We start from the raw sequence: 23,925 nt of genomic DNA, 5'->3' as shown, positions 1-23,925 counted from the left end.
GCAGTGTTATCAAACCCAGCCCTATTAGTTGGGCCAAAACCCAATGACCAAACACATAGATCGGTCTGGGTCATTAATTAGATCGGATGTGCTTCAGACCCAGTCAAAATTGGTAAAACTTCACTAGTTTTAAGCAGCTAGGTTTGTTAATTATGTAAATTACATTAATAAGTCCACTTCATTGACTTATTTATTGTTTAATGTGTGAAAATATGGTAATTTAAATAAGAGAAAACTTAAAAGAAGAAAAAATGCATTGTTCTCACACTTCTCTACCGATTCACGCTACTTTACCCATCGCTTTATCACTTTTTTTCACTATTTTAGTTCTCCAAACTTGCAACTATGCATCAATTTTTTTGCTCTAAATAGATCATTTTTTAGTTTCACACGGCTAATTAGCACGCAGGTACGAGTATATCAGTATCTGTTATATAGTTTATTGCTTAAACATTATTTTCTCTTCTTTTGTTTACGTTTTTTGTGCTTTATTTGTTTATTACTTTAAGTTTAAGCCTTTAACATTTTTTTGGGCTTTATTTATTTATTTATTTATTTGATTCTCCAAAAAAAAAAAAGGTTTAAGCCATTAACATTTTTGTTCTTTTCTTTTGTTTACATAGTTTGGGATTTGCCTCATTTAAAAAAAAAAAAAATATATATATATATATATACTAAATTTTCAGACACATAACAAGATTTCATTTAGCAAAAACTTTGTTAGAATCTTATAATATTCGTTTATTTTGCTTGTGAATTTTATTGAATTTCTAATGTTATTGCTTGTGAAACCTTGATTTTGAATTATAATGACGAATTTAATTTAGGCATATGCCTTCTTCTTTTTTTAATTTACATATTCATGTTAAAATTTCTCAAACTTACTTTTTTATGTATTTAATTTTTAAAATATTTTTATTTGATCATGCAGTTCAACTTGGTTGAACTTAGATGTAACAAAATTTGACACGACTTGCAAACATGACACAATTTGACATGAAATTAGTAAATTATGGGTTGAGACTTAATAAGTTTTTGTCATATTCGGGTTAACACGACTAACCCGTTTAATAAACGGGTTGGGTTAGTGTCCAATATATGGAATCCGTTTGACCCGTCTGACCTGTTTAGTTAAATGATATTTTACCAATATACCCTTATATAAACATATTAGTTGTTGTGGTTTATTTTCTTTAACATATTATGATTTATTATTTGTGATATTGAGATATGTTTTTAATTTTAAATGATTATTTGTGATACATTTATTCTTTAGTTCTGAATTTTATATATATAAAAAATTTTATGTTTTTGGTTTTGCATAATTTAGTACTAAATTTTGTATATTTTTGTTTCGTTTTGATAAAATCTGATAAATGGGTCGACATGACTAATCCATTTAATAAACAGGTTGTGTTAGAGTTGAGGAATCTTGACCCATTTAATAAACGTGTCGGCTGAGTGTTAACTTATATAGTCGAATACTCATTAGTTGGCACAACACGAATCCGACACGCAAACACAAATTACCACCCTTAGTTGAACTAGTGACCTAGTGACTTGACTCATAGACATAGTCTTAAGTATTTAAATGACACATATTAAGGAATAAAAAATATACAATTATGAAACATAATTCACTTTTTATTTGGGGAAGTAGGGTACACTTATTATAATTTATTGGTTTGCATGTAAACATTGATTGTGATTTGTGTATTTCTCTTGATGTTTGTGCAAATTTTGACTTTCATTTTTGAAAAGTGTGCACAAGTATCATTTAGTTGAGTATTAATGCACCATAACCTAAACTCTTAGATCACTCATCATGAAAGTTTTTTTTTTTTTCTTGCTAAGATGGATAAATATTGAGAGGGAAGTGAGATTCAAACTACAAGCATATGACATTATACATGATGTCATTACCACTAAATTAACACCTGGATTATGCCCTTTTATATTTTCATGGTATCTTGAAACGATTCCAAAGTTTATTCTCATATGCATGTGGTACACCAAACTCACTTTCTACAAATCTAGAGAAACAACAATTGTCATAATGTTTTCTTGATGGTTGTGCATACATGACTTCATTTTTTGAGAAGTGTGTAAAACTAAAAGTAATATTTAATGGAGTATTAAATACACATTAATATCTCTCTCTCTCTCTCTCTCTCTCTCTCTCTCTCTCTCTCTAAGATAGATAGATAGTGGAGGAAAAGTGGTGAGATTCAAACCATAAATATGGGGTGCTACAAATGATGTCATTATTAGGGATGACAATTGGGCGGGACGGGTTCGAAGGATGGGATCTTTGCCCCCGCCCCGCATGGTTTTTTCTTACTCCATCCCCGCCCCACCTCGCATGATGGAGAAAATTTTCTTATCCCATCCCCGCCCCTTAAGGCCTCGCAAAACCCCATCCCACCTCGTAAAACTCTACTTCTTGTTAATTTGCCCACAGCTATTACAATTATTTTTAATAAAACTTGTTTTGTTAATAAAAATATACTGAAAATTACAAATAAATTTATCCCATCAAATCAAATTAAATTTTAGCAAAAATTGAATAATATTATTAAAGTATTTAACAAGACAATATCACAACAAAAACAAAAATCTCATAATACAAAATTAATAATTCAATAGTATATAAATTTGCTTATGATAAAGACAAAAGAAAACGTTAAAATTGATACCTTATTTCCAACCTAGCTAGAAAAAAAAAAAGGTGGCAGAAAGCCTTGTTGGGTAGAATAAAATAAGTTGATGACATGTTTGTTTAAATAGTAGAGTTTTAGGGTATGAAAAATTTACAATTTAACCCTTATCAATGCAGGGCGAGGCGGGGCGGGGATGGGGTGGAGCGAAGCAGGTTAGGTCTAAAAAGTCTAAACTCATCCCTGCCTTACCCTGTGGTGTGGGGCTAAAATCTCGCTCCATCCCCGCCCCACCACCTTTGCAGGGCGAGGAAAATCTGCCTGGGACGAAGTGGGGAAGGACGAGTCAAGCGGAGTGGGGGAAATTTGTCATCCCTAGTTATTACCATTGATTTATCACTTAAATCTCAAAAATCCTTTTTTTCCTAAGCCATGGTAACTTGAAATGATTCCAAGGTTATTCATAGGTATATATGAGGCTTTCGTGTATTTTAAAGTGAATCGTTGAAGTACTAACCCCTCTAGGCTTTGCCTCATTGTTTATTTCGTAAGCATTCTATTTTGTACACCAAACTCACCTACCGTAAGTGTAGGAACACAACGATTTGCATAACTGATGTGATTTATCGTGATCATTGTGTAATAAAAATAATATCAATAGTAAATTAATGTAAAAGTGATGTTATTTCCATCAAAATTTATCAATTTTACCATATTATAAAAGAAGATTGCAAAAAATATTGTGTCCCTCCATGTGCCTCTGGCTAAAGCAAGCAATCAATTATCAAAAAGACAAAGCTAAACCGTCAAATAATCTTTTCACAATACACATCTAGTAATCCAACAACTGCCTTAACAAAATCAGTGAGATTGTGCACTCTCAATACCAATTAAATCAAAACTAGAATGTTTTATTATTATTATTATTACTATACAGAGATGGACCCATTAAAGGGCTGGGGGGCCATCCCCCCCCCCCCCCCAATTTTTTGAAAAATTTAAATAGCATATAGGATGACTCATATTTTAGAGTTTGGATGTGAAATTGTTATAGTTAGGCCCCCCTCAAATTTTTGGATTGGTCCAAATAGCCCAAAAGAAACTAATCACCTAACCCTTTCTTTGGGCCCGTGGCCCCTCCATCGTCCAAATACAACACAACATAAACTCCCCAAATCACCAATATCATAATTCAAAACCAAAAAAATCTCATAGAAAACAAATTCCCTTACGGGGGTTACAATAATTTATATGAATTTTTTTTAAATTGATTTATAAATTATGGGAAAGTCAATTACAATATTTAAATTTTTTTCAAAAGATAAAATGCAAAATTCTTTTAGAAGCCAATATTGATGACGTAGCATTGCCAACTCTTAATATTAATAATATCCCAATTTTTTAAAATCCTCAAACAAAGTTTTGAAAACTTCATTAGTGTGATTTTTAGTTGCATCCAAAAGTATGGGTTTATCATATTAGTGAGTTGGTCAACGTGATAAAATCAACATATTAATTCCAATTACTTAAAATCTGGAGATCCAAAGTCCTCTTTTTTTTTTCTTCTTCTTCAAAAAGGTTAGAATATCATATTATAACTTTCAACATTTTTGGTTCATATTATTTCCTTCTTGACTTAAATATTTAGGTAATAATGTGCAATTGTTTTGTCTACCATGATTTTTTTTTTTTCAAATAAACCATGTCACTTAAAATTTTTTTGGTTCATGCTTTGGCCCCCCCTAAGTTCAAATCCTGGTTCCATCCCTGTATGTATACAAATCATGATCATAATATGAATCCAAGAAGTAAATGGCAATGCTACCAACGTAACTTTTTCACAATTTATTGAAATACTGTCAATTACACAGGCTAAATAATTATAAGAAAGAATCTATCTTGAGAGATGGCATTTTCAACCCAAGACCTTATGAATATAGAGTATTCCATTCATTTTTACATGCATATATTAGATGGATCAATGTTTATTCAAACTAATTATTTAAATAGGGATTCTCAAAAAAAAAAAAAAAATTTAAATAGGAGTGGGTCATATAGATAAGGCCTTTTTTATAATTAAAAAAAAAAAAGAAAAAAAGATAAAGCCTAATTAATGGATTTGGGTAAAATTTGAAACCCAAAGGTTTTGTCCAGTTGGGCTAGCTTTACAAGCCCATTTAACCGGATAGATTTCATTTAAGTCCTAATCCAACTGCTTTATGATTTGTTGCTTTTATTTTTTCATATTCACAAATGGGAAAGATGTCATCACTAGGATGCATTAATGGCTTAATGTAATATATTTTTTTATTCAGTAATATATATATATATATTTTTTTTATTCAGCAAGAAAAATTGTAATATGTATTTTCTAAAAGTAATTTTTGTTTTTTTTTAAAAATTGATTATTATCTGTCTATTTGATTAAGCTAGACCATCATCGAAACTAGTCTAGTTTAAACTAGACCAACATTCAAAATTCAATTTCTAACATATACAGAACTTGTTAAACTATTTAAATAAATTACATAACTTGTCAAATAAGCCATGTGAGTAAAAGCACACGTGAATAGTTATTCGAATCGTCATGTAAACTTGGAGAAATTTTAGTGGTAAACTTCATTCTTAAATTATTTAAATAAATTATATATCTAGTTAAACTCAGATGTCTTGCTCGACGACAAAAAAATTTACCAATTCACCCAAACAATATCCTCTCTTACCTCTGACCCATGGCCCACCACTCCTATATTGGCTGGGTACAAGTTGTTGGTGCTTGAGTTTTGTGCGTGCTCCACCTCCACTTCCATGTGCGTCCATGGCTAGTCTGTTGTTCATGCATATTCCATGACCCGAGGGCTCGTCTGCACATTCTACTACTCGTCCTTGACCTCTTGTGGCGTGAATGAGTCTTTGAGCTTTCATTTTTTATGTCGTACTTCTTTCCTAGGCTGGGTCTTGCTTGATCGTAGGCCTTTCATTCTCCAATCCGTTCCTTACCCTCTTTTGTGGGTCAGCTAATACTTTTGCCATGCCATCCTGATGTTCCTGCCATGCTATTATTTGACTTGTGCTTGCTGGGCCTCTTTTGGGTTTGCTGTATGCTTTCCCTTTACTCAATTCTAGTAACCCAGCACTATCATTGGCTTGTACTCATGCTGTTTTGGGCTTCCTTGGTCCATTTCATTCTTTTAGGCATCCTCAACCCGTTTCATTTCCTTGGGCATCCCCGGCCCATTCCAATTCTTCATTCCCATAGGCTTTTGCTAATTATTTTGGGCATCTCGGGCCCAAATTATCATATCCTTCACTTTTGGGTTTTATGGGTTTTTCCACCAACCCCTTAGTTACTTAGTTCCTTCCTTTGGGTTCCTACGGCCCATTCTTGCTTGCTTTCCATTTCTCATAATGCCCATGGGTTTACCACTTCTTTCTTCGGGCTCCTTTGGGCCTGCTTGCTTTCTTTGAGGCCCTTTTGCTATCTGTTAGGCCTATGATCCATTATTCTTGTCATTCGAGCTTAATGGTTTTCTTTTCAATTTACTAACTCTTCTTCTTTTTTTCCCTCCCATATTGTTGGGCTTCTTCCTACTATTGGGCCTTTTCACCATAGTGGGCATCAACACATATTAAAATCAAGGGTTTAATTTATTACACCCTTGAACTATATGGTTTAAAATATCTTTTTTCCAAAAGAAAGTGGTAACAAAAAGTTAGTGAGGAGGGTTTGAACCTTTGTTATTTGTATAAAGAAGATTAGTTTTTTTTTTTTTTTTTTTTTTTGAGGAAAATAAAGAAGATTAGTTAATGCCACTAAGTTACAAGTCTCTTGGCATGTTGATCTTCATTTGAATTGTCAAGTGATGAATGTGAAATAATAAGTCTACTAACATAGTATTTTCATAACTTATTAAGGTGTTAAATTATTGTTATTACACAATAAAAATAGTAACAATAATTGCTCATGTAAATCATATTTCATCATATTTTAACCCTATAAATTAATTGTGTAACAAATTAAATCTTGTAATTTCATAGGTAACAAAATTAATCATGAAATTGAAAAGAGTAACAAATCAAACAATAAGGTTACAAAAGGTAACAAATTAAAGTCTCAACTTATATAAAACCTCAAACATAATGTCATTCCACTTAAATGGAATGTGTCTTAATTTATTACTTCTTGAAACCTTCGTGCTCAATTTGTTACTTTCGAACTATAGGGTTTAAGTTGTCACATTTTAAAACCCCAGGGTTTAATTTGTTACACTCATGAAATATATGATCTCAAATATCATTGTCCAAAAACAAAAACAAAAACAAAAACAAAAAAAAAAACCCTAATTTTACTCATTTGGAGATCATGCATAACTAATGCACTAATAGCAAACATAACAAATGATGCAAAAATATTTAGAAATGGACAAAGTTTATGTATATTTTCTTAGGTGTTATATCTTAATTTCTCCAATTAAATTTATTCATGTGATAGTGTTTGCCACGAGATGAATAGAATTATTTTTGGAGAAAAACAACATATAGTTACATAATTAAATTTAATTAGAAAAACTAAGTCACAACTCCTAATAAATTGTGCGTAGGTTTTTAAAACAGTTCGAAGGACAAGGCTCATGGATTGCATTACCAACTGATAAAAATCCCAAACAAATGAATTTCATGGCAACTTCCTCTTAATTAATGGCCCATTTTCTTTTGGGTCCTAAGCAATGTTATCAAACCCAGCCCTGCTAGTTGGGCCGAAACCCAGTGACCCAACACATAGATCGGTCTGGGTCATTAATTAGATCAAATGTGTGTTAGACCCAGTCAAAATTGGTAAAACTTGACTAGTTTTAAGCAGCTAGGTTTGTTAATTGTGTAAATTACATTAATAAGTCCACTTCATTGACTTATTTATTGTTTAATGTGTGAAAATATGGTAATTTAAATAAGAGAAAACTTAAAAGAAGAAAAAATGTATTGTTCTCTCACTTCTCTGCCGACTCACGCTACTTTATCCATCGCTTTATCACTTTTTACTATTTTAGTTCTCCAAACTTGCAATTATGCATCAATTTCTTTGCTCTAAATAGATAATTTTTCAGTTTCACACGGCTAATTAGCACGCAGATATGAGTATATCAGTATATGTTATATAGTTTATTGCTTAAACATTATTTTCTCTTCTTTTGTTTACGTTTTTTGTGCTTTATTTGTTTATTACTTTAATTTTAAGCCTTTAACATTTTTTGTGCTTTATTTATTTATTTATTTGATTCTCCAAAAAAAAAAAAAAAGGTTTAAGCCATTAACATTTTTGTTCTTTTCTTTTGTTTACGTAGTTTGAGATTTGCCTCATTTAAAAATATATATATATATATACTAAATTTTCAGACACATAACAAGATTTTATTTAGCAAAAACTTTGTTAGAGTCTTATAATATTCGTTTATTTTGCTTGTGAATTTTATTGAATTTCTAATGTTATTGCTTGTGAAACCTTGATTTTGAATTATAATGACAAATTTAATTTAGGCATATGCCTTCTTCTTTTTTTAATTTACATATTCATGTTAAAATTTCTCAAACTTACTTTTTTATGTATTTAATTTTTAAAATATTTTTATTTGACCATGCAGTTCAACTTGGTTGAACTTAGATGTAACAAAATTTGACACGACTTGCAAACATGACACAATTTGACATGAAATTAGTAAATTATGGGTTGAGACTTAATAAGTTTTTGTCATATTCGGGTTAACACGACTAACCCGTTTAATAAACGGGTTGGGTTAGTGTCCAATATATGGAATCTGTTTGACCCGTCTGACCTGTTTAGTTAAATGATATTTTACCAATATACCCTTATATAAACATATTAGTTGTTGTGGTTTATTTTCTTTAACATATTATGATTTATTATTTGTGATATTGAGATATGTTTTTAATTTTAAATGATTATTTGTGATACATTTATTCTTTAGTTCTGAATTTTATATATATAAAAATTTTTATGTTTTTGGTTTTGCATAATTTAGTACTAAATTTTGTATATTTTTGTTTCGTTTTGATAAAATCTGATAAATGGGTCGACATGACTAATCCATTTAATAAACAGGTTGTGTTAGAGTTGAGGAATCTTGACCCATTTAATAAACGTGTCGGTTGAGTGTTAACTTATATAGTCGAATACTCATTAGTTGACACAACACGAATCCGACACGCAAACACAAATTACCACCCTTAGTTGAACTAGTGATCTAGTGACTTGACTCATAGACATGGTCTTAAGTATTTAAATGACACGTATTAAGGAATAAAAAATATACAATTATGAAACATAATTCACTTTTTATTTGGGGAAGTAGGGAACACTTATTATAATTTATTAGTTTGCATGTAAACATTGATTGTGATTTGTGTATTTCTCTTGATGTTTGTGCAAATTTTGACTTTCATTTTTGAAAAGTGTGCACAAGTATCATTTAGTTGAGTATTAATGCACCATAACCTAAACTCTTACATCACTCATCATGAAAGTTTTTTTTTTTTTTTTTCTTGCTAAGATGGATAAATATTGAGAGGGGAGTGAGATTCAAACTACAAGCATATGACATTATACATGATGTCATTACCACTAAATTAACACCTGGATTATGCCCTTTTATATTTTCATGGTATCTTGAAACGATTCCAAAGTTTATTCTCATATGCATGTGGTACACCAAACTCACTTTCTACAAATATAGAGAAACAACAATTGTCATAATGTTTTCTTGATGGTTGTGCATACATGACTTCATTTTTTGAGAAGTGTGTAAAACTAAAAGTAATATTTAATGGATTATTAAATACACATTAATCTCTCTCTCTCTCTCTCTCTCTCTCTCTCTCTCTCTCTCTCTCTCTCTCTCTCTCTCTCTCTCTCTCTCTCTCTTTGAGATAAATAGATAGTGGAGGAAAAGTGGTGAGATTCAAACCATAAATACAGGGTGCTACAAATGATGTCATTATTAAGGATGACAATTGAGCGGGACGGGTTTGAAGGATTGTGTTATATCTTAATGATGTTATTATTAGAGAAACAACAATTGTAATAATGTTTTCTTGATGGTTGTGCATACTTGACTTCATTTTTTGAGAAGTGTGTAAAACTAAAAGTAATATTTAATGTAGTATTAAATACACATTAATATCTCTCTCTCTCTCTCTCTCTCTCTCTCTCTCCTGATAGATAGATAGATAGTGGAGGAAAAGTGGTGAGATTCAAACCATAGATATGGAGTGCTACAAATGATGTCATTATTAGGGATGACAATTAGGCGGGGCGGGTTCAATGGATGGTGTTATATCTTAATGATGTCATTATTAGAGAAGCAACAATTGTAATAATGTTTTCTTGATGGTTGTGCATACATGACTTCATTTTTTGAGTAGTGTGTATAACTAAAAGTAATATTTAATGGAGTATTAAATACACATTAATATCTCTCTCTCTCTCTCTCTCTGAGATAGATAGATAGTGGAGGAAAAGTGGTGAGATTCAAACCATTGATATGGGGTGCTACAAATGATGTCATTATTAGGGATGACAATTGGGCAGGGCGGGTTCGAAGGATGGTGTTATATCTTAATGATGTCATTATTAGGAAAACAACAATTGTCATAATGTTTTCTTGATGGTTGTGCATACATGACTTCATTTTTTAAGAAGTGTGTAAAACTAAAAGTAATATTTAATGGAGTATTAAATACACATTGATCTCTCTCTCTCTCTCTCTCTCTCTCTCTCTCTCTCTCTCTTTGATAGATAGATAGTGGAGGAAAAGTGGTGAGATTCAAACCATAGATATGGGGTGTTATAAATGATGTCATTTTTGAAAAGTGTGCACAAATATCATTTAGTTGAGTATTAATGCACCATAACCTAAACTCTTATATCACTCATCATGAATGTTTTTTTTTTTTTTTTTGCTAAGATGAATAAATATTGAGGGGGATGTGAGATTCAAACTACAAACATATGACATTATACATGATGTCATTACAGCTAAATTAACACCTGGATCATGCCCTTTTATATTTTCATGGTATCTTGAAACGATTCCAAAGTTTATTCCCACGTGCATGTGGTACACCAAACTCGCTTTCTACAAATCTAGAGAAATAACAATTGTCATAATGTTTTCTTGATGGTTGTGCATACATGACTTCATTTTTTGAGAAGTGTGTAAAACTAAAAGTAATATTTAATGGAATATTAAATACACATTAATCTCTCTCTCTCTCTGATATAGATAAATAGTGGAGGAAAAGTGGTAAGATTCAAATCATAGATATGGGGTGCAACAAATGATGTCATTATTAGGGATGACAATACAAATGATGTCATTATTAGGGATGACAATTGGGCGGGGCGGGTTCGAAGGATGGGATCTTTGGCCCCGCCCTGCATGGTTTTTTCTTACTCCATCCCCGCCCCACCCCGCATGACGGGGAAAATTTTCTTACACCATCCCTGCCCCTTGAGGCCTTGTGAAATCCCGCTCCACCCCATATAACTCTACTTCTTGTTAATTTGCCCACAGCTATTACAATTGTTTTTAATAAAACCTGTTTCGTTAATAAAAATATACCTAAAATTACAAATAAATTTATCCCATCAAATCAAATTAAATTTTAGCAGAAATTGAATAATATTATTAAAGTGTTTAACAATACAATATCACAACAAAAACAAAAATCTCATAATACAAAATTAATGATTCAATAGTATATAAATATGCTTATAATAAAGACAAAAGAAAATGTTAAAATTGGTACCTTATTTCCAACCTAACTAAAAAAAAATAAAAATAAAAAGAGGCAGAAAGCCTTGTTGGGTGGAATAAAATAAGTTGATCAAATGTTTGTTTAAATAGTAGAGTTTTAGGGTATGAAAAATTTACAATTTAACCTTTGTCAATACAGGGCGGGGCAAGGATGGGGCAGAGCGAAGCAAGTTAGGACTGAAATGTCTAAACTCATCCCCACCCCACCACCTTTGTGGGGTAAGGAAAATCCGCATGGGGCGAAGTGGGGAGGGTCGGGTTAAGCAGAGTGGGGGAAAATTGTCATCCCTAGTCATTACCATAGATTTATCACTTAAATCTCAAAAGCCTTTTTTTTTCCTAGGCCATTGTAACTTGAAATGATTCCAAGGTTATTCATAAGTATATATGAGGCTTTCGTGTATTTAAAGTGAATCGTTTAAGTACTAACCCCTCTAGGCTTTGTCTCATTGTTTATTTCGTAAGCATTCTATTTTGTACACCAAACTCACCTACCGTAAGTGTAGGACCACAACGATTTGCATAACTGATGTGATTTATCGTGATCATTGTGTAATAAAAATAATATCAATAGTAAATTAATGTAAAAGTGATGTTATTTCCATCAAAATTTATCAATTTTACCATATTATAAAAGAAGATTGCAAAAAATATTGTGTCCCTCCATGTGCCTCTGGCTAAAGCAAGCAATCAATTATCAGAAAGACAAAGCTAAACCATCAAATAATCTTTTCACAATACACATCTAGTAATCCAACAGTTGCCCTTAACAAAATCAGTGAGATTGTGCACCCTCAATACCAATTAAATCAAAACCATAAATTTTTTTTATTATTATTATATATGTACACAGAGAGACTGACCATTAAGGGGCTGGGGGGCCATCCCCCCCCCCCCCCACCACCCAATTTTTTTGAAAAATTTAATAACATATAGGATGACTCATATTTTAGAGTTTGGGTGTGAAATTGTTATAGTTGGCCCCCCTCAAATTTTTGGATTGGTCCAAATAGCCTAAAAGAAACTAATCACTTAACCCTTTTTTTGGGCCCGTGGCCCCTCCATAGTCCGAATACAACACAACATAAAATCCCAAAATCACCAATATCATAATTCAATAATTCATAACCAAAAAAATCTCATAGAAAAAAAAAATTCCCTTACAAGGGTTACAATAATTTATATGAATTTTTTTAAATTGATTTATAAATTATGAGAAAGTCAATTACAATTGTGGAGCCCGATAATTTGTGGCCCTGGCCCATTTTTACATTGGGGCCCAAGACCCGAGCCGAGGAAGGGTATGGCCGAGGATGTGTAATAAAAGTCCAAATAATCTTGAGACATAGTCGAGGATGATTCTGTCCTCGGCATATCCGAGGTCCTCCTGGAATAAAGGGCAAAAACAGTATAGGAACAGTTTGAGAAAAAAATCTAAAATATCTATGTCAATAGAGAAGGAGACGCTGGATAGTATAACGACCAAGGACAAAGTGAAAGCTGCTATTACTGCCATTCAATACTCTGCACCTGACAGAGCCATACTCTTTAGCTTTTACAACCACCCCCAACCACTCTAGGTATGGGCTGACAGAACAAGTCTTAAGTCCTAGGAAATTGAGCTTACACATGGACGCTGGTAAGAGGATAAATGCCCGTATAAAAGGCTAAGAGAGGTAGTGTGAGAGGGGGGGGACAACCCGTCCTCCCAGCCATGGTATCCTAGAAACAAGGAGAATAAGAAGAGCATAAAGCTCCCCAGACTCCTCAGACAAGATTCACCGACCGGAGCCAACGACAAACCACCGTCTGGTGACCAAGGCCTAGCCTTTCAAATCTACGCTCTACAAATGATATTGTTTGGACCCTCTTTACGTACGAGCCCAATATTATCTTGGGGTCCTTACAATCGAGTCCTTACAACAATATTTAAATTTTTTTCAAAAGATAAAATGCAAAATTCTTTTAGAAGCCAATATTGATGATGTAGCATTGCCAACTCTTAATATTAATATCCCAAAATTTTAAAATCATCAAACAAAGTTTTTAAAAATTCATTAGTGTGATTTTTAGTTGCATCCAAAAGTATGGGTTTATCATATTGTTAAGTTGGTCAACGTGATAAAATCAACATATTAATTCCAATTACTCAAAATCTGGAGATCTGAAGTCCTCTTATTCTTTTTTTTCTTCTTCTTCGAAAAGGTTAGAATATCATATTTTAATTTTCAACTTTTTTGGTTCATATTATTTCCTTCTTGACTTAAATATTTAGGTACTAAAGTGCAATTGTTTTGTTTACCATGATTTTTTTTTTTTAATAAACCATGTCACTTGAAATTTTTTTGGTTCATGTTTTGGCCCCCCCTAAGTTCAAATCCTGGTTCCGTCCCTATATGTATAAAAATCATGAACATAATATGAATCCAAGAAGTAAATGGCAATTCTACCGACGTAAATTTTTCACAATTTATTGAAATATTGTCAATTACACAGGCTAAATAATTATAAGAAAGAATCTGTAGGGATGGCATTTTCAACCCAAGACCTTATGAATATAGAGTATTCCATTCATTTTTACAGGCATATATTAGATGGATTAATGTTTATTCAAAGCAATTATTTAAATAGGAGTGGGTCATATAGATAAGGCATTTTCTCAACAACAACAACAACAACAACAACAACAACAAAAAAAAAAAAAAAAAAGAAGAAGAAGAAGAAGAAGAAGAAGATAAGGCCTAATTAATGGATTTGGGTAAAATTTGAAACCTTGTGGTTTTGTCTAGTTGAGCTAGCTTTACAAGCCCATTTAACCGGATAGATTTCATTTAAGTCCTAATCAAACTGCTTTATGATTTGTTGCTTTTATTTTTTCATATTCACAAATGGGAAAGATGCGATCACTAGGATGCATTAATGGTTTAATGTAATATATATTTTTTATTCAATAATATATATATATATTTTTTTTTTATTCAACAAAAAAAAATTGTAATATGTATTTTCTAAAAGTAATTTTTGCTTTTTTAAAAAATTGATTATTATCTCTTTGTTTGATTAAACTAGACCATCATCGAAATTAGTTTAGTTTAAACTAGACCATCATTCAAAGTTCAATTTCTAATGTATACACAACTTATTAAACTATTTAAATAAATTACTTAACTTGTCAAATAGGTCGTGTGAGTAAAAGCATACGTGAATAGTTATTCGAATCGTCATGTAAACTTGGAGGAATTTTAGAGGTAAACTTAGTTCTTAAATTATTTAAATAAATTATATATCTAGTTAAACTCAAATGTCTTGTTCGACGACAAAAAAATTTACCAATTCACCCAAACAAGACCAATGTTTACTTGATTTTTTTTTTCTCTTTTTGAGAAACATGTTCACTTGATTTTTATTTTTATTAATTTTTTTTTCTTTGAATTGTCAATAAGTTGTAAATTACCACTTTAGGAAATTATAAAGATAAATTGTATGTCTCAATTCTCATTACCCCATATAATAAATGCCGCCAGATTATCTAACAGTCTAACCCAACCCATTTCCCGCCATGTTAAACCTTACTCCTAAAACCCTATCCCCTTCCCCGTTTCTCTTCAACTCTATTCCCATTCCCATTCCCCAAAACCCTAGCCCTAAATTCCTCACCCAATCGAGGCCGAGCTTCAAATCCGAGTACCAAACCGAAAGGGGTCATGAATTCGAGACCGGCGATACCTTCTTCCGGCACGAGAGCGCCACAGGCCGAGACCTCAGCGTTCTCGCCGCCTCTCTCTACAAGAAATCCAAATCCAAACTCCGTGTTCTCGACGCTCTCTGCGGTTGCGGGATTCGGTCTCTCCGGTACCTGGTCGAAGCCGAGGCCGATTTCGTGCTCGCAAACGACGCGAACGAAGAGTATCGGAGAATCATATCGGAGAACCTGTCTCGCGTCGAGAGGGATTTTGGAGAGAGTGAAGGAAGATGGGTAGTGACCCATTTCGATGCGAATAGAGTAATGGCGGAGTGTTATCTGCAAAGGGATTTCTTTGATTTGATAGACGTGGATTCGTTTGGTAGCGACTCCTCGTTTTTCCTGAGAAATGCGATGAATGCTCTGAAATTGGACGGTGGATTGCTTTATGTTACTTGTACCGATGGTTACTCATCCGGTGGTCACCGCCCTCATCAGTGAGTCACTTTCACTTCTCTTCTTTTTTTCTTTTTCTTTTTTTTTCCAGTTATTTGGGCTGAGCTATTTTGAGTGACACTTAAGATATTTCAAAATTTACTACAATTTCAATTTTTTTTTTATAAGTTTATATAATAAATTTGTAATATTTGTCTCTAATTTTTCATAACTTCTGACTAGGTAGGTGTACAATTTTTCACAATTTTTTTTCTCCTAACGGCTAGTAACTTGTTAATAACATCACTTTTAACATCAATTAAAACATGACAAATGAATATTTATGTTTAGACTTTTTGTTTTTTGATAAAAGAGGTAGGATATAGTTCCATTGTAAAAACAATAGGGTAAATTCTACTGACATACCATGATATTTGGGCTAATGCTAACAAAGTTCAAAACTTTTTAAAACTAGCTAATTTAGTCCCTAAAGCCAACTTAGTTCCTAAATAATTAGTTATTTTTTCTCAACTATTTTAGAGACTAAGTTGGCTTTAGCAACCAAACTAGTTAGTTTTGAAAAGTCTTGGACCTAATTGGTATTAGTCTAAATCTCAGGGTATGTTAATGAAATTTATCCAAAATAATAATAACAATAATACAAGGTGTAGGTGTCATCAGGGTCCGATTCTTGGTTTTTACTAGCTGAACTAGTGGTTTTTACTATTGAACTTCCAGTTTTTACCAAACCGGTTAATGGTTCAATTCCCGATTGAACTGGCCACTCTAATCCGGTTTTTTAAACCATGTTGTCATCCTCATAATCGAAGGAGGATCATATGTCACTCATGCTTAAGGTTTGATGCTTAATGTTCATTCGCACATGTCACTCATGCTTAAAGCTTGCTCGCACATGTCACAAATGCTTAATGTTGATTTGTACATGTCACTCATGCTTAATGTTTGGTTGCACATGTCACACATGCTTACTTTTCATTCATACAGGTCACTTATGCTTAACATTTGCTCATACATGTCACACATGCTTGATTTTCATTCACGCATGTTACTCATGCTTAACGTTTGCTCACACATGTCACTCATGCTTAATGTTCATTCACATGTGTCACTCATGTTTAAAGTTTGCTCACACATGTCACATATGTGACGTGTGAGCAAATGTTAAGCATGAGTGACATGTGTGAATAAACATTAAGCATGTGTGACATGTGTGAGCAAATGTTAAGTATGAGTGACACGTGTGAATGAACATTAAGCATGTGTGACATGCTTAACGTTTGCTCACACGTGTCACTCATACTTAAAATTTGCTCATACATGTCATACATGCTTAATGTTCATTCACACATGTCATTCATCCTTAATTTTTGCTCACTCATGCTTAACTTTTGCTCACACATGTCATGTGACATGTGTGAGCAAACGTTAAGCATGAGTAACATGTGTGAATGAACATTAAGCATGTATGAGCAAATGTTAAGCATGAGTGACACGTGTGAATGAACATTAAGCATGTGTGACATGCTTAACGTTTGCTCACACGTGTCACTCATACTTAAAATTTGCTCATACATGTCATACATGCTTAATGTCCATTCACACATGTCATTCATCCTTAATTTTTGCTCGCTCATGCTTAACTTTTGCTCACACATGTCATTCATGCTTAATGTTTGTTCACACCTGTGAGTTTGATGTTCATTCACACGTCACTCATGCTTGAAACCTGTGATGACTTGTTGGTTTCACTAAGATGACTCTTTATCATTATGTCAATAAATCAATAAGCTTATTTTCTGTATAGTAGAATTCAAACCCAAATTTTTAATCGGACATTATCAAATTGATATAACTAAAAAAAGTAAAACCCACGTCTTTTAGACTTACTATAAAATCTTTTTTTTTTCATCAAAAAAGTTTTTACTAAAAAAGATGCTATGTTTACAACATTGTCACAACACTTTACAACAAATTATAAGTAGCAGATTGTTATTAGTTGTTATGAGTGGGCAACAAAGTAATTTATGTTGTAGATTCAAATTAGAACCAATAACAACTTACCACTTATAATTTATTGAAAAAATATTGTGAATGTAACATTTCTTTTTTCTTTTACTGTATGAACAATTTACTGTTCTTAACATTTGGACAACTGGATTTTTTTTTTTTTTCTCTTCCCTTTTTGTTTGATAAATTTATCTACGTAGCTAGTTAGTATGTTTCGTTTGTGGAGTGGAAACGGTTATGACTCAAATTTTCTCGCTAGTTCATTAGCTGCATATGGAGCTTATGTTCGTCCAATGCCATTTTCGAATGAGGTTGGTTTGCGAATGCTTATAGGTGGTGCTGTAAGGGAAGCATCCGTGCTTGGTTATAATGTTACACCGTTATTTTCATACTATTCATACCACGGGCCTGTTTTTCGAGTCATGCTCCAGTTAAATCGTGGGAAGCTTGTTGATGACAGGTAAGATATATAATTGTGTTCGTTCATTTTTGTTAAGGCTTTGGGATTTAGGCATTTAGTCATCAATGTGGCTGATAATCAGTTGCTTAATGGTTTATTACAGGTATTATGGTTTCATCAGCTACTGCCACCAGTGTGGAAATTCTGACACAATTTCTTGGGATAAACTTGGTCAGATCAGTTGCTCCTGTAGTGATTCAAAGGTATGTTCCACTATGCTCTATTGGGATCTAGTGCTTTTTCTCGCTACTACTATATAGTAGAATAGAGTTGGTGTACTGTGTACATACAATGTTATGTTGGTTCTTTGACTTCTTTCCAGGTTTCTAGCTCACCCGTGGTTTCAGGGCCTCTTTGGACGGGACCTCTTCATGATGCCGCCTATGTAACAGAAATGTTGAACTTGGCGGAGCAATGGGGGTGGGTGGGCAGTGGTAAAGGAACTGACCTTGAAAAACTTTTGAAACAAATGGTGGATGAAAGTGACCCCAGATTACCATTTGGTTACATCAAGTTGGATGAGGTACTCCTGCAAAATTGCTTCCACAAATTAAATGAATGCGACTTAGCATAATTACTAGTTTATTTCCCAGTTGGCAAGCCGTGCAAAAGTAAATTCTCCACCCCTAATGACCATGTTGAGCACCATTCACAAGGTAACATACCCAGTATTCTCTTTGGTAACCATTTTCTTGCTCTCAGCTAAGTAACACACGACACTGGTGTCTTTATTGCATAAAGGAGAATTAACCCTCTGGAAAATCCAAAGACAAAGTTCATTGTGAGTTGGTTTCTTGCAGGAGGGGTATGCTGCGAGTAGGTCACACATTGCTTCCAATGCAATCAAGACAAACTGTCCCATGACGGTATGCATCAGAATTGCCAAGAATCTACAGCAGTGTCATAGTTAAAAATCTGTTGAGTGATTTGGCATGGTGCAGTACTGTTGGTTCTCAACACAGTTGATTTGAAAGGCATCTAATTCTGTTGCCCAAACTTGAAAAAGAGTGCAATGCTCGATCAGAGGAGTGATTCTAGATTTTGCAAATGATATACTATATTAGTTCTTGTTTGAGACTCGGTAGATTAAAAGCGAATGAAGGTAAAGACGTGGCTAAAAAAAAGCGTCTTAAATTGTGTTGGAGGAATGATCTACCAGCTTACTGCGAGGCAAACTGTATTCTTTCTAGAAACTTTCAATCATACAAATACAACCGGGCCTAATCTTTTAAAAGATCATCATTTTGCCATTGGCCTCAGTAGCCTATTGGCACCCGGGTACCTGTTTGACCTGATGCTCGGGGGTTAAAGCCCCCGCAATCACCTAGCAAAAAATAAATAAATAAATAAATAAATAATAAAAGATCATCATTTTTAAGAGAAAAATAAAAGATTCTCTCATATTTTTTTCATGCTCAAAAAGATTCTCCTTGTCCAACGTAACACAATATCAAAAGCTTCAAACGTATTCAAATGGGGACAGCTTAACACAGCATCGGGCACTCTTCTGAACATTGTTATTCAATTGTCCAAGCCAAATCACCTTTATCATATAAGTTTCATCCAAAACTCAGCTCAGCTCTGCTTAACAAAACTTATATATTAAATGTGAAGACCATAATCTCAAGGTCCTATATTACAATATAAACCTGTAGAGAATACGTCTTTTTGAGTTCAGTTTTTTAACTTTCTATCACACGGTCACACTATTTATGCAATGATCTATACCTCAGCATTGCACATGGTGGAGCAAATGAGGGGGGAGGCGGAAGACAATTGCAAATAAAACTGATATGTCAAAACTCAATTAAGTACATAATCATGTTTTGAAAATTAAATTCATGGATTGCCAGGTCTCATACTCATCGAATCAAACATCCATAAAGAAAACAGTAAATTAAACCATTAAGATTTCCTAGACAAAACTGAAAGGTCCAGGGACAGCAATGACTGCATATGTGATAAGCTTGACAGCTTTTTATGTTCGGGCAGGATTCCCAGCTCCAGCAGGGCGGGGTGCTTGACCAGGCTGACCAGGCCTTGGCTGATCATCCTGAAAATTCACAGAACGCAATGAACCAGTTTAGGAAAAGCAGACTAAGTAATAAGGGCAGACAATTGCAACATAAGCCAAAGAATCAGTTAAATTCAAATGGCTCATCCTCATAATCTCATAAAAGACAAGAAGAATAAATTCATATGGCTTATTGCTGACTACATATTAAAAAAATAAACAAACACTACTAGATATTTCCATGAATGTGCAGAGAAAAAGGAGGAATCAAGTTTTTTTCCTAATCCAAGAACTAGTATTACAATTTCCTAATTTCACAGAAGAAATAGCCAATCTAAGGCTTTATTTCCGCAAGCCCATTGATGAGAATCACAACCTTCACAACAGAAAACATAAAATGCTAGCAAAAAATTAATGTCTCCAGAGTAGATTATGGCTTCCTACTGTGAAATGCTACATAAAGTACAATGGATCCATTTTATGTCCAATAGAAGTCCCCAAAAGCAACTCTGATAGAAGAGAGAGAACGAAGATTTCAGTTTAGATAGGCTCAAAGGAATTAATTCCCATAGATTTAAGGTTCAGTTCAGCAGATTTTCAAAACTAACCATTTTCAGCATGCTTAGCAGTTGTTTTGGGACTCAATTAAGCAGGGCAAGGTTCGGAAGTTCAACAATTTTGGCAATTAAGAGACAGAACTTCCAATTAGTATGACATAAAAACAATAAACACCAAGTCTCCAGTTGAATATTTCTTATTTAAATCTTGAAGCATATAAAGTGAATCAATGGCAAAACCATTGGCATAAAAGGCACTAAACAGATGCAAACATACCCTACGCCTGAGGAAACGTTGTGGTGGGTCACGCTTCCTCCTATCAGTGCGAGAGCGAACCCTCACAACATGTGAGTGAATAGCACAGGAAACACAGTACTGCATCTTTGCATACAGCTTTGGAAGAACATACTCTGCATGAAAGGAGTACATTTTCAGCAAAATATAAATGCAAGAGATAAACACTGAAAAATATAAAAGAAGTGAGGAAAAAATATATTACGGTCATAGACGCAAGCTTCTTGAACATCCCTAACTGCAGCTTGCTCAACAATGTTCCTCACAAGAAATCTCTTGATAGCCTTGTCCTTTTTTCAAAAAAAACCCAAATCGTCAAGATCTACAGTTTAACAAACTTGCATACACCCAAAATCATATACATAATCGCACTTTCAATAGCCAACACACAAACAAATAACATGAAGATAAGCACGCATTTGTAAACTCAACACAACTGAAAAAATAGACAAATATCACACATGAAAAACAGCAAAAATCTCACGTTGCCCCGCATGGATTTGTAATAACGATGAAAAGCACCCACATATTGTAAACCCCACTAGTATTTGTGGTCAGTATTATATATTTTGTTAATAACCCATGTAACTGGCCCTGATTTGTGGAGACTGCATAGCAATATGGGACTAAGGCTTGGTTGTTATTGCATCTACATATTGTAAACATACATTCACAATCTAAACTATATTTTATTTTCTTTAACATTTTCATGACAAGAAATGAGTATGATATATATTCATAGAAACACAATCACATACATATCCATCAATTCCACTCAACCTTACAAACCCATCAATAATAATCACATAAATCACAATTTACACATATCACCACAGTTTAAACTTGAAGAACACACACAAAACGGTACAACTTATAGATTGAGATGAAATGGAAAACGAAAGGAAAAAAGAGGAGAAAAACCTTGGGGCAGCATTTGCCGCAGTTGGAGCAGCGGATGAACTTGACGTGACCGCGGCCGTGCTTGTTGCGACCACCGTTCCTGCGCTTGAAAGTCTGCAAATCAGAGACAAAGAGAAAGAGAAAGAGAGAGAGATTAGAATAGTGAATGAAACAAGCAGAAATGAAAGAAGGAGATGAATAATTGAGGATTGGAAAAGAGATCTGACCATGGTTGCGAAGGAGATCTGAGGCGTTCGGAGTCGCCGGCTCTGAGTACCAGCTAGGGTTTATGCCGCTAGAGAGAGAGATATGTGAGCTCTAAGACTTAGCTAATGAAAAAGAATGCGCTTTTATATATGCCACGGTGCCCTAGCCAGCCAACTATTGGTAAATAGTAAAAACCCTCCTCCTATTTCCAGCTATTTCTACTTTCTCCCCTTCAATTCCTCTATATACATGTATTCACCAATTTGTTCTTTTTTTCTTTTTTTTTTCATAACATTTCAATAGAAGGAATTTTTATAATTAAAAATGAATTGTTTTATATTTTATAAATTTTCTAAATAAAATGTGATATTTATCAATAATATAATAGATTATAAACGTTCTTATGACTTTTTTTTTTTTAATTCTTACTTTTAACTATTTATAATTAGTTAAAACTATATAAAATTAAGAATGAACATCAATCATATATATATATATATATATATGTGTGATATTTATATATTTACTTTTGAACTCTTCTATATTATGCCACATAAGTTTTGGTAGTCTAACAAATTTTCACATAATTTTTATTTTTTTAATTCTTTATTTATCTAACACATCATTTTTATTTTTATTTTATTCCTTATTTATTTGAGGAAAAAAAAAATTAATCAAATGTCAATCATTCCTTTTAATATCCAATATGTAGCTTGTATTTAGATTCAAATTAGGATTTTTTTTTTTTTTTTTTTAGAGTGGCATGTAAGTCTTTGACTTACTTCCAAAGTATGTTTGTATGCAACGCAAATTCCTTCACAGTAAAAGATGTGTAGCCAATTTACACTCCTAAAAATTATATAAGATTAAAATAACTAGGCTAAGCTTGACTCATACATCTATACAGGAAGCAAGAACCCTCATAGAAAAATGAAATAACATTATAGTAGTAACTTCAGCTTTCAAGCCATTGGAAACCCGCTGGAAACATTAGAGAAACATATAGAAGAAGAAACATACCATGGCCAAGTACAAGAAGATCATCCAATCTTCACATGCCAAATATGCATAGAACCCATGTTATCAAACCATAAATTCAACTACAATAACAAATATGTGCACCATTTTTTATGAAGTCAAATACATCGAAACCCATATTGACAACAAGGTGCCAAATACTGAATATCCTATATTTATTTATGATTCATGAATCATATTATTAAATAAGAATTAATAAATAAACTTTACCATCGAGGGGTGTGGTCTAGTGGTGTTGGGTGATGCACAAGATACACTAAGTGCATAGTCCTAGGTTTGACTCCGAATTTGGAAGTGCTTGGGTTACCTCCCTTAACAACTCAGGATCATTAGTTTCTCTTGTGGGGTTGGGAAGCTATGGCTCAACATAGTCCCCCTGTACCCCAGTAGGGTCTCAGACCCAGCGGGTAAGGTGCTACTATGGTAACACCCATGTAGGATTGTCACGTTAATCGGCCCCCTACCCATTTTTCGTTTAGCAAAAAAAAAAAAAAAAAAAAAAAAAAAAAACTTAGAATCATATATATTCTATATCTATTTTTGCTACCACACTTTGAAGGCTTCACAACATCATTATTTATTTATTAGATTGTTAAACCAAATTTGACAAATACAAACGTGTTTCTCTTATATTTATGTTGTGTACTCCGGTTCACTTTGATACTAATCAATCTTATTTGGTACATCCTATCAACTTCGGTGCTATTCAATCCACATTGGTCTTATTCAGTCCACTTTGGTCTTATTTAGTCCATTTCGGTCCACATTACTCCTATTTGATCAATTCTATATAATTTGGTCCTATTCAGTCCACTGTGGTC

At 33.2% G+C, this 23,925-nt stretch overlaps 2 protein-coding genes across 2 annotated transcripts; one reads left to right on the top strand and one right to left on the bottom strand.

The window, feature by feature from the left end:
* Positions 1-15,004: 15,004 nt before the first annotated feature.
* Positions 15,005-19,089, top strand: LOC115957319 (tRNA (guanine(26)-N(2))-dimethyltransferase). Its single transcript, XM_031075540.1, has 6 exons — positions 15,005-15,667; positions 17,893-18,093; positions 18,197-18,296; positions 18,416-18,616; positions 18,687-18,749; positions 18,894-19,089. The coding sequence occupies exons 1-6, from the start codon at positions 15,048-15,050 to the stop codon at positions 19,002-19,004; spliced, it is 1,296 nt and encodes a 431-aa protein (XP_030931400.1). The 5' UTR covers positions 15,005-15,047; the 3' UTR covers positions 19,005-19,089.
* A 611-nt stretch (positions 19,090-19,700) lies between these two features.
* On the bottom strand, positions 19,701-22,198 carry LOC115957377 (40S ribosomal protein S26-1-like). Its single transcript, XM_031075605.1, has 5 exons — positions 22,087-22,198; positions 21,881-21,973; positions 21,165-21,249; positions 20,942-21,075; positions 19,701-20,146 (listed from the first exon to the last, which is right to left on the bottom strand). Exons 1-5 carry the CDS (start codon positions 22,087-22,089, stop codon positions 20,072-20,074), a joined length of 390 nt encoding a protein of 129 aa, XP_030931465.1. The 5' UTR covers positions 22,090-22,198; the 3' UTR covers positions 19,701-20,071.
* Between the last annotated feature and the right edge of the window lie 1,727 nt (positions 22,199-23,925).

This window comes from Quercus lobata, chromosome 8, assembly GCF_001633185.2.
Source record: "Quercus lobata isolate SW786 chromosome 8, ValleyOak3.0 Primary Assembly, whole genome shotgun sequence".
NCBI classification, from domain to species: domain Eukaryota; kingdom Viridiplantae; phylum Streptophyta; class Magnoliopsida; order Fagales; family Fagaceae; genus Quercus; species Quercus lobata.
The sequence above is the reverse complement of the archived record's forward strand: the minus strand, read 5'-3'. Positions and strand labels throughout refer to the sequence as shown.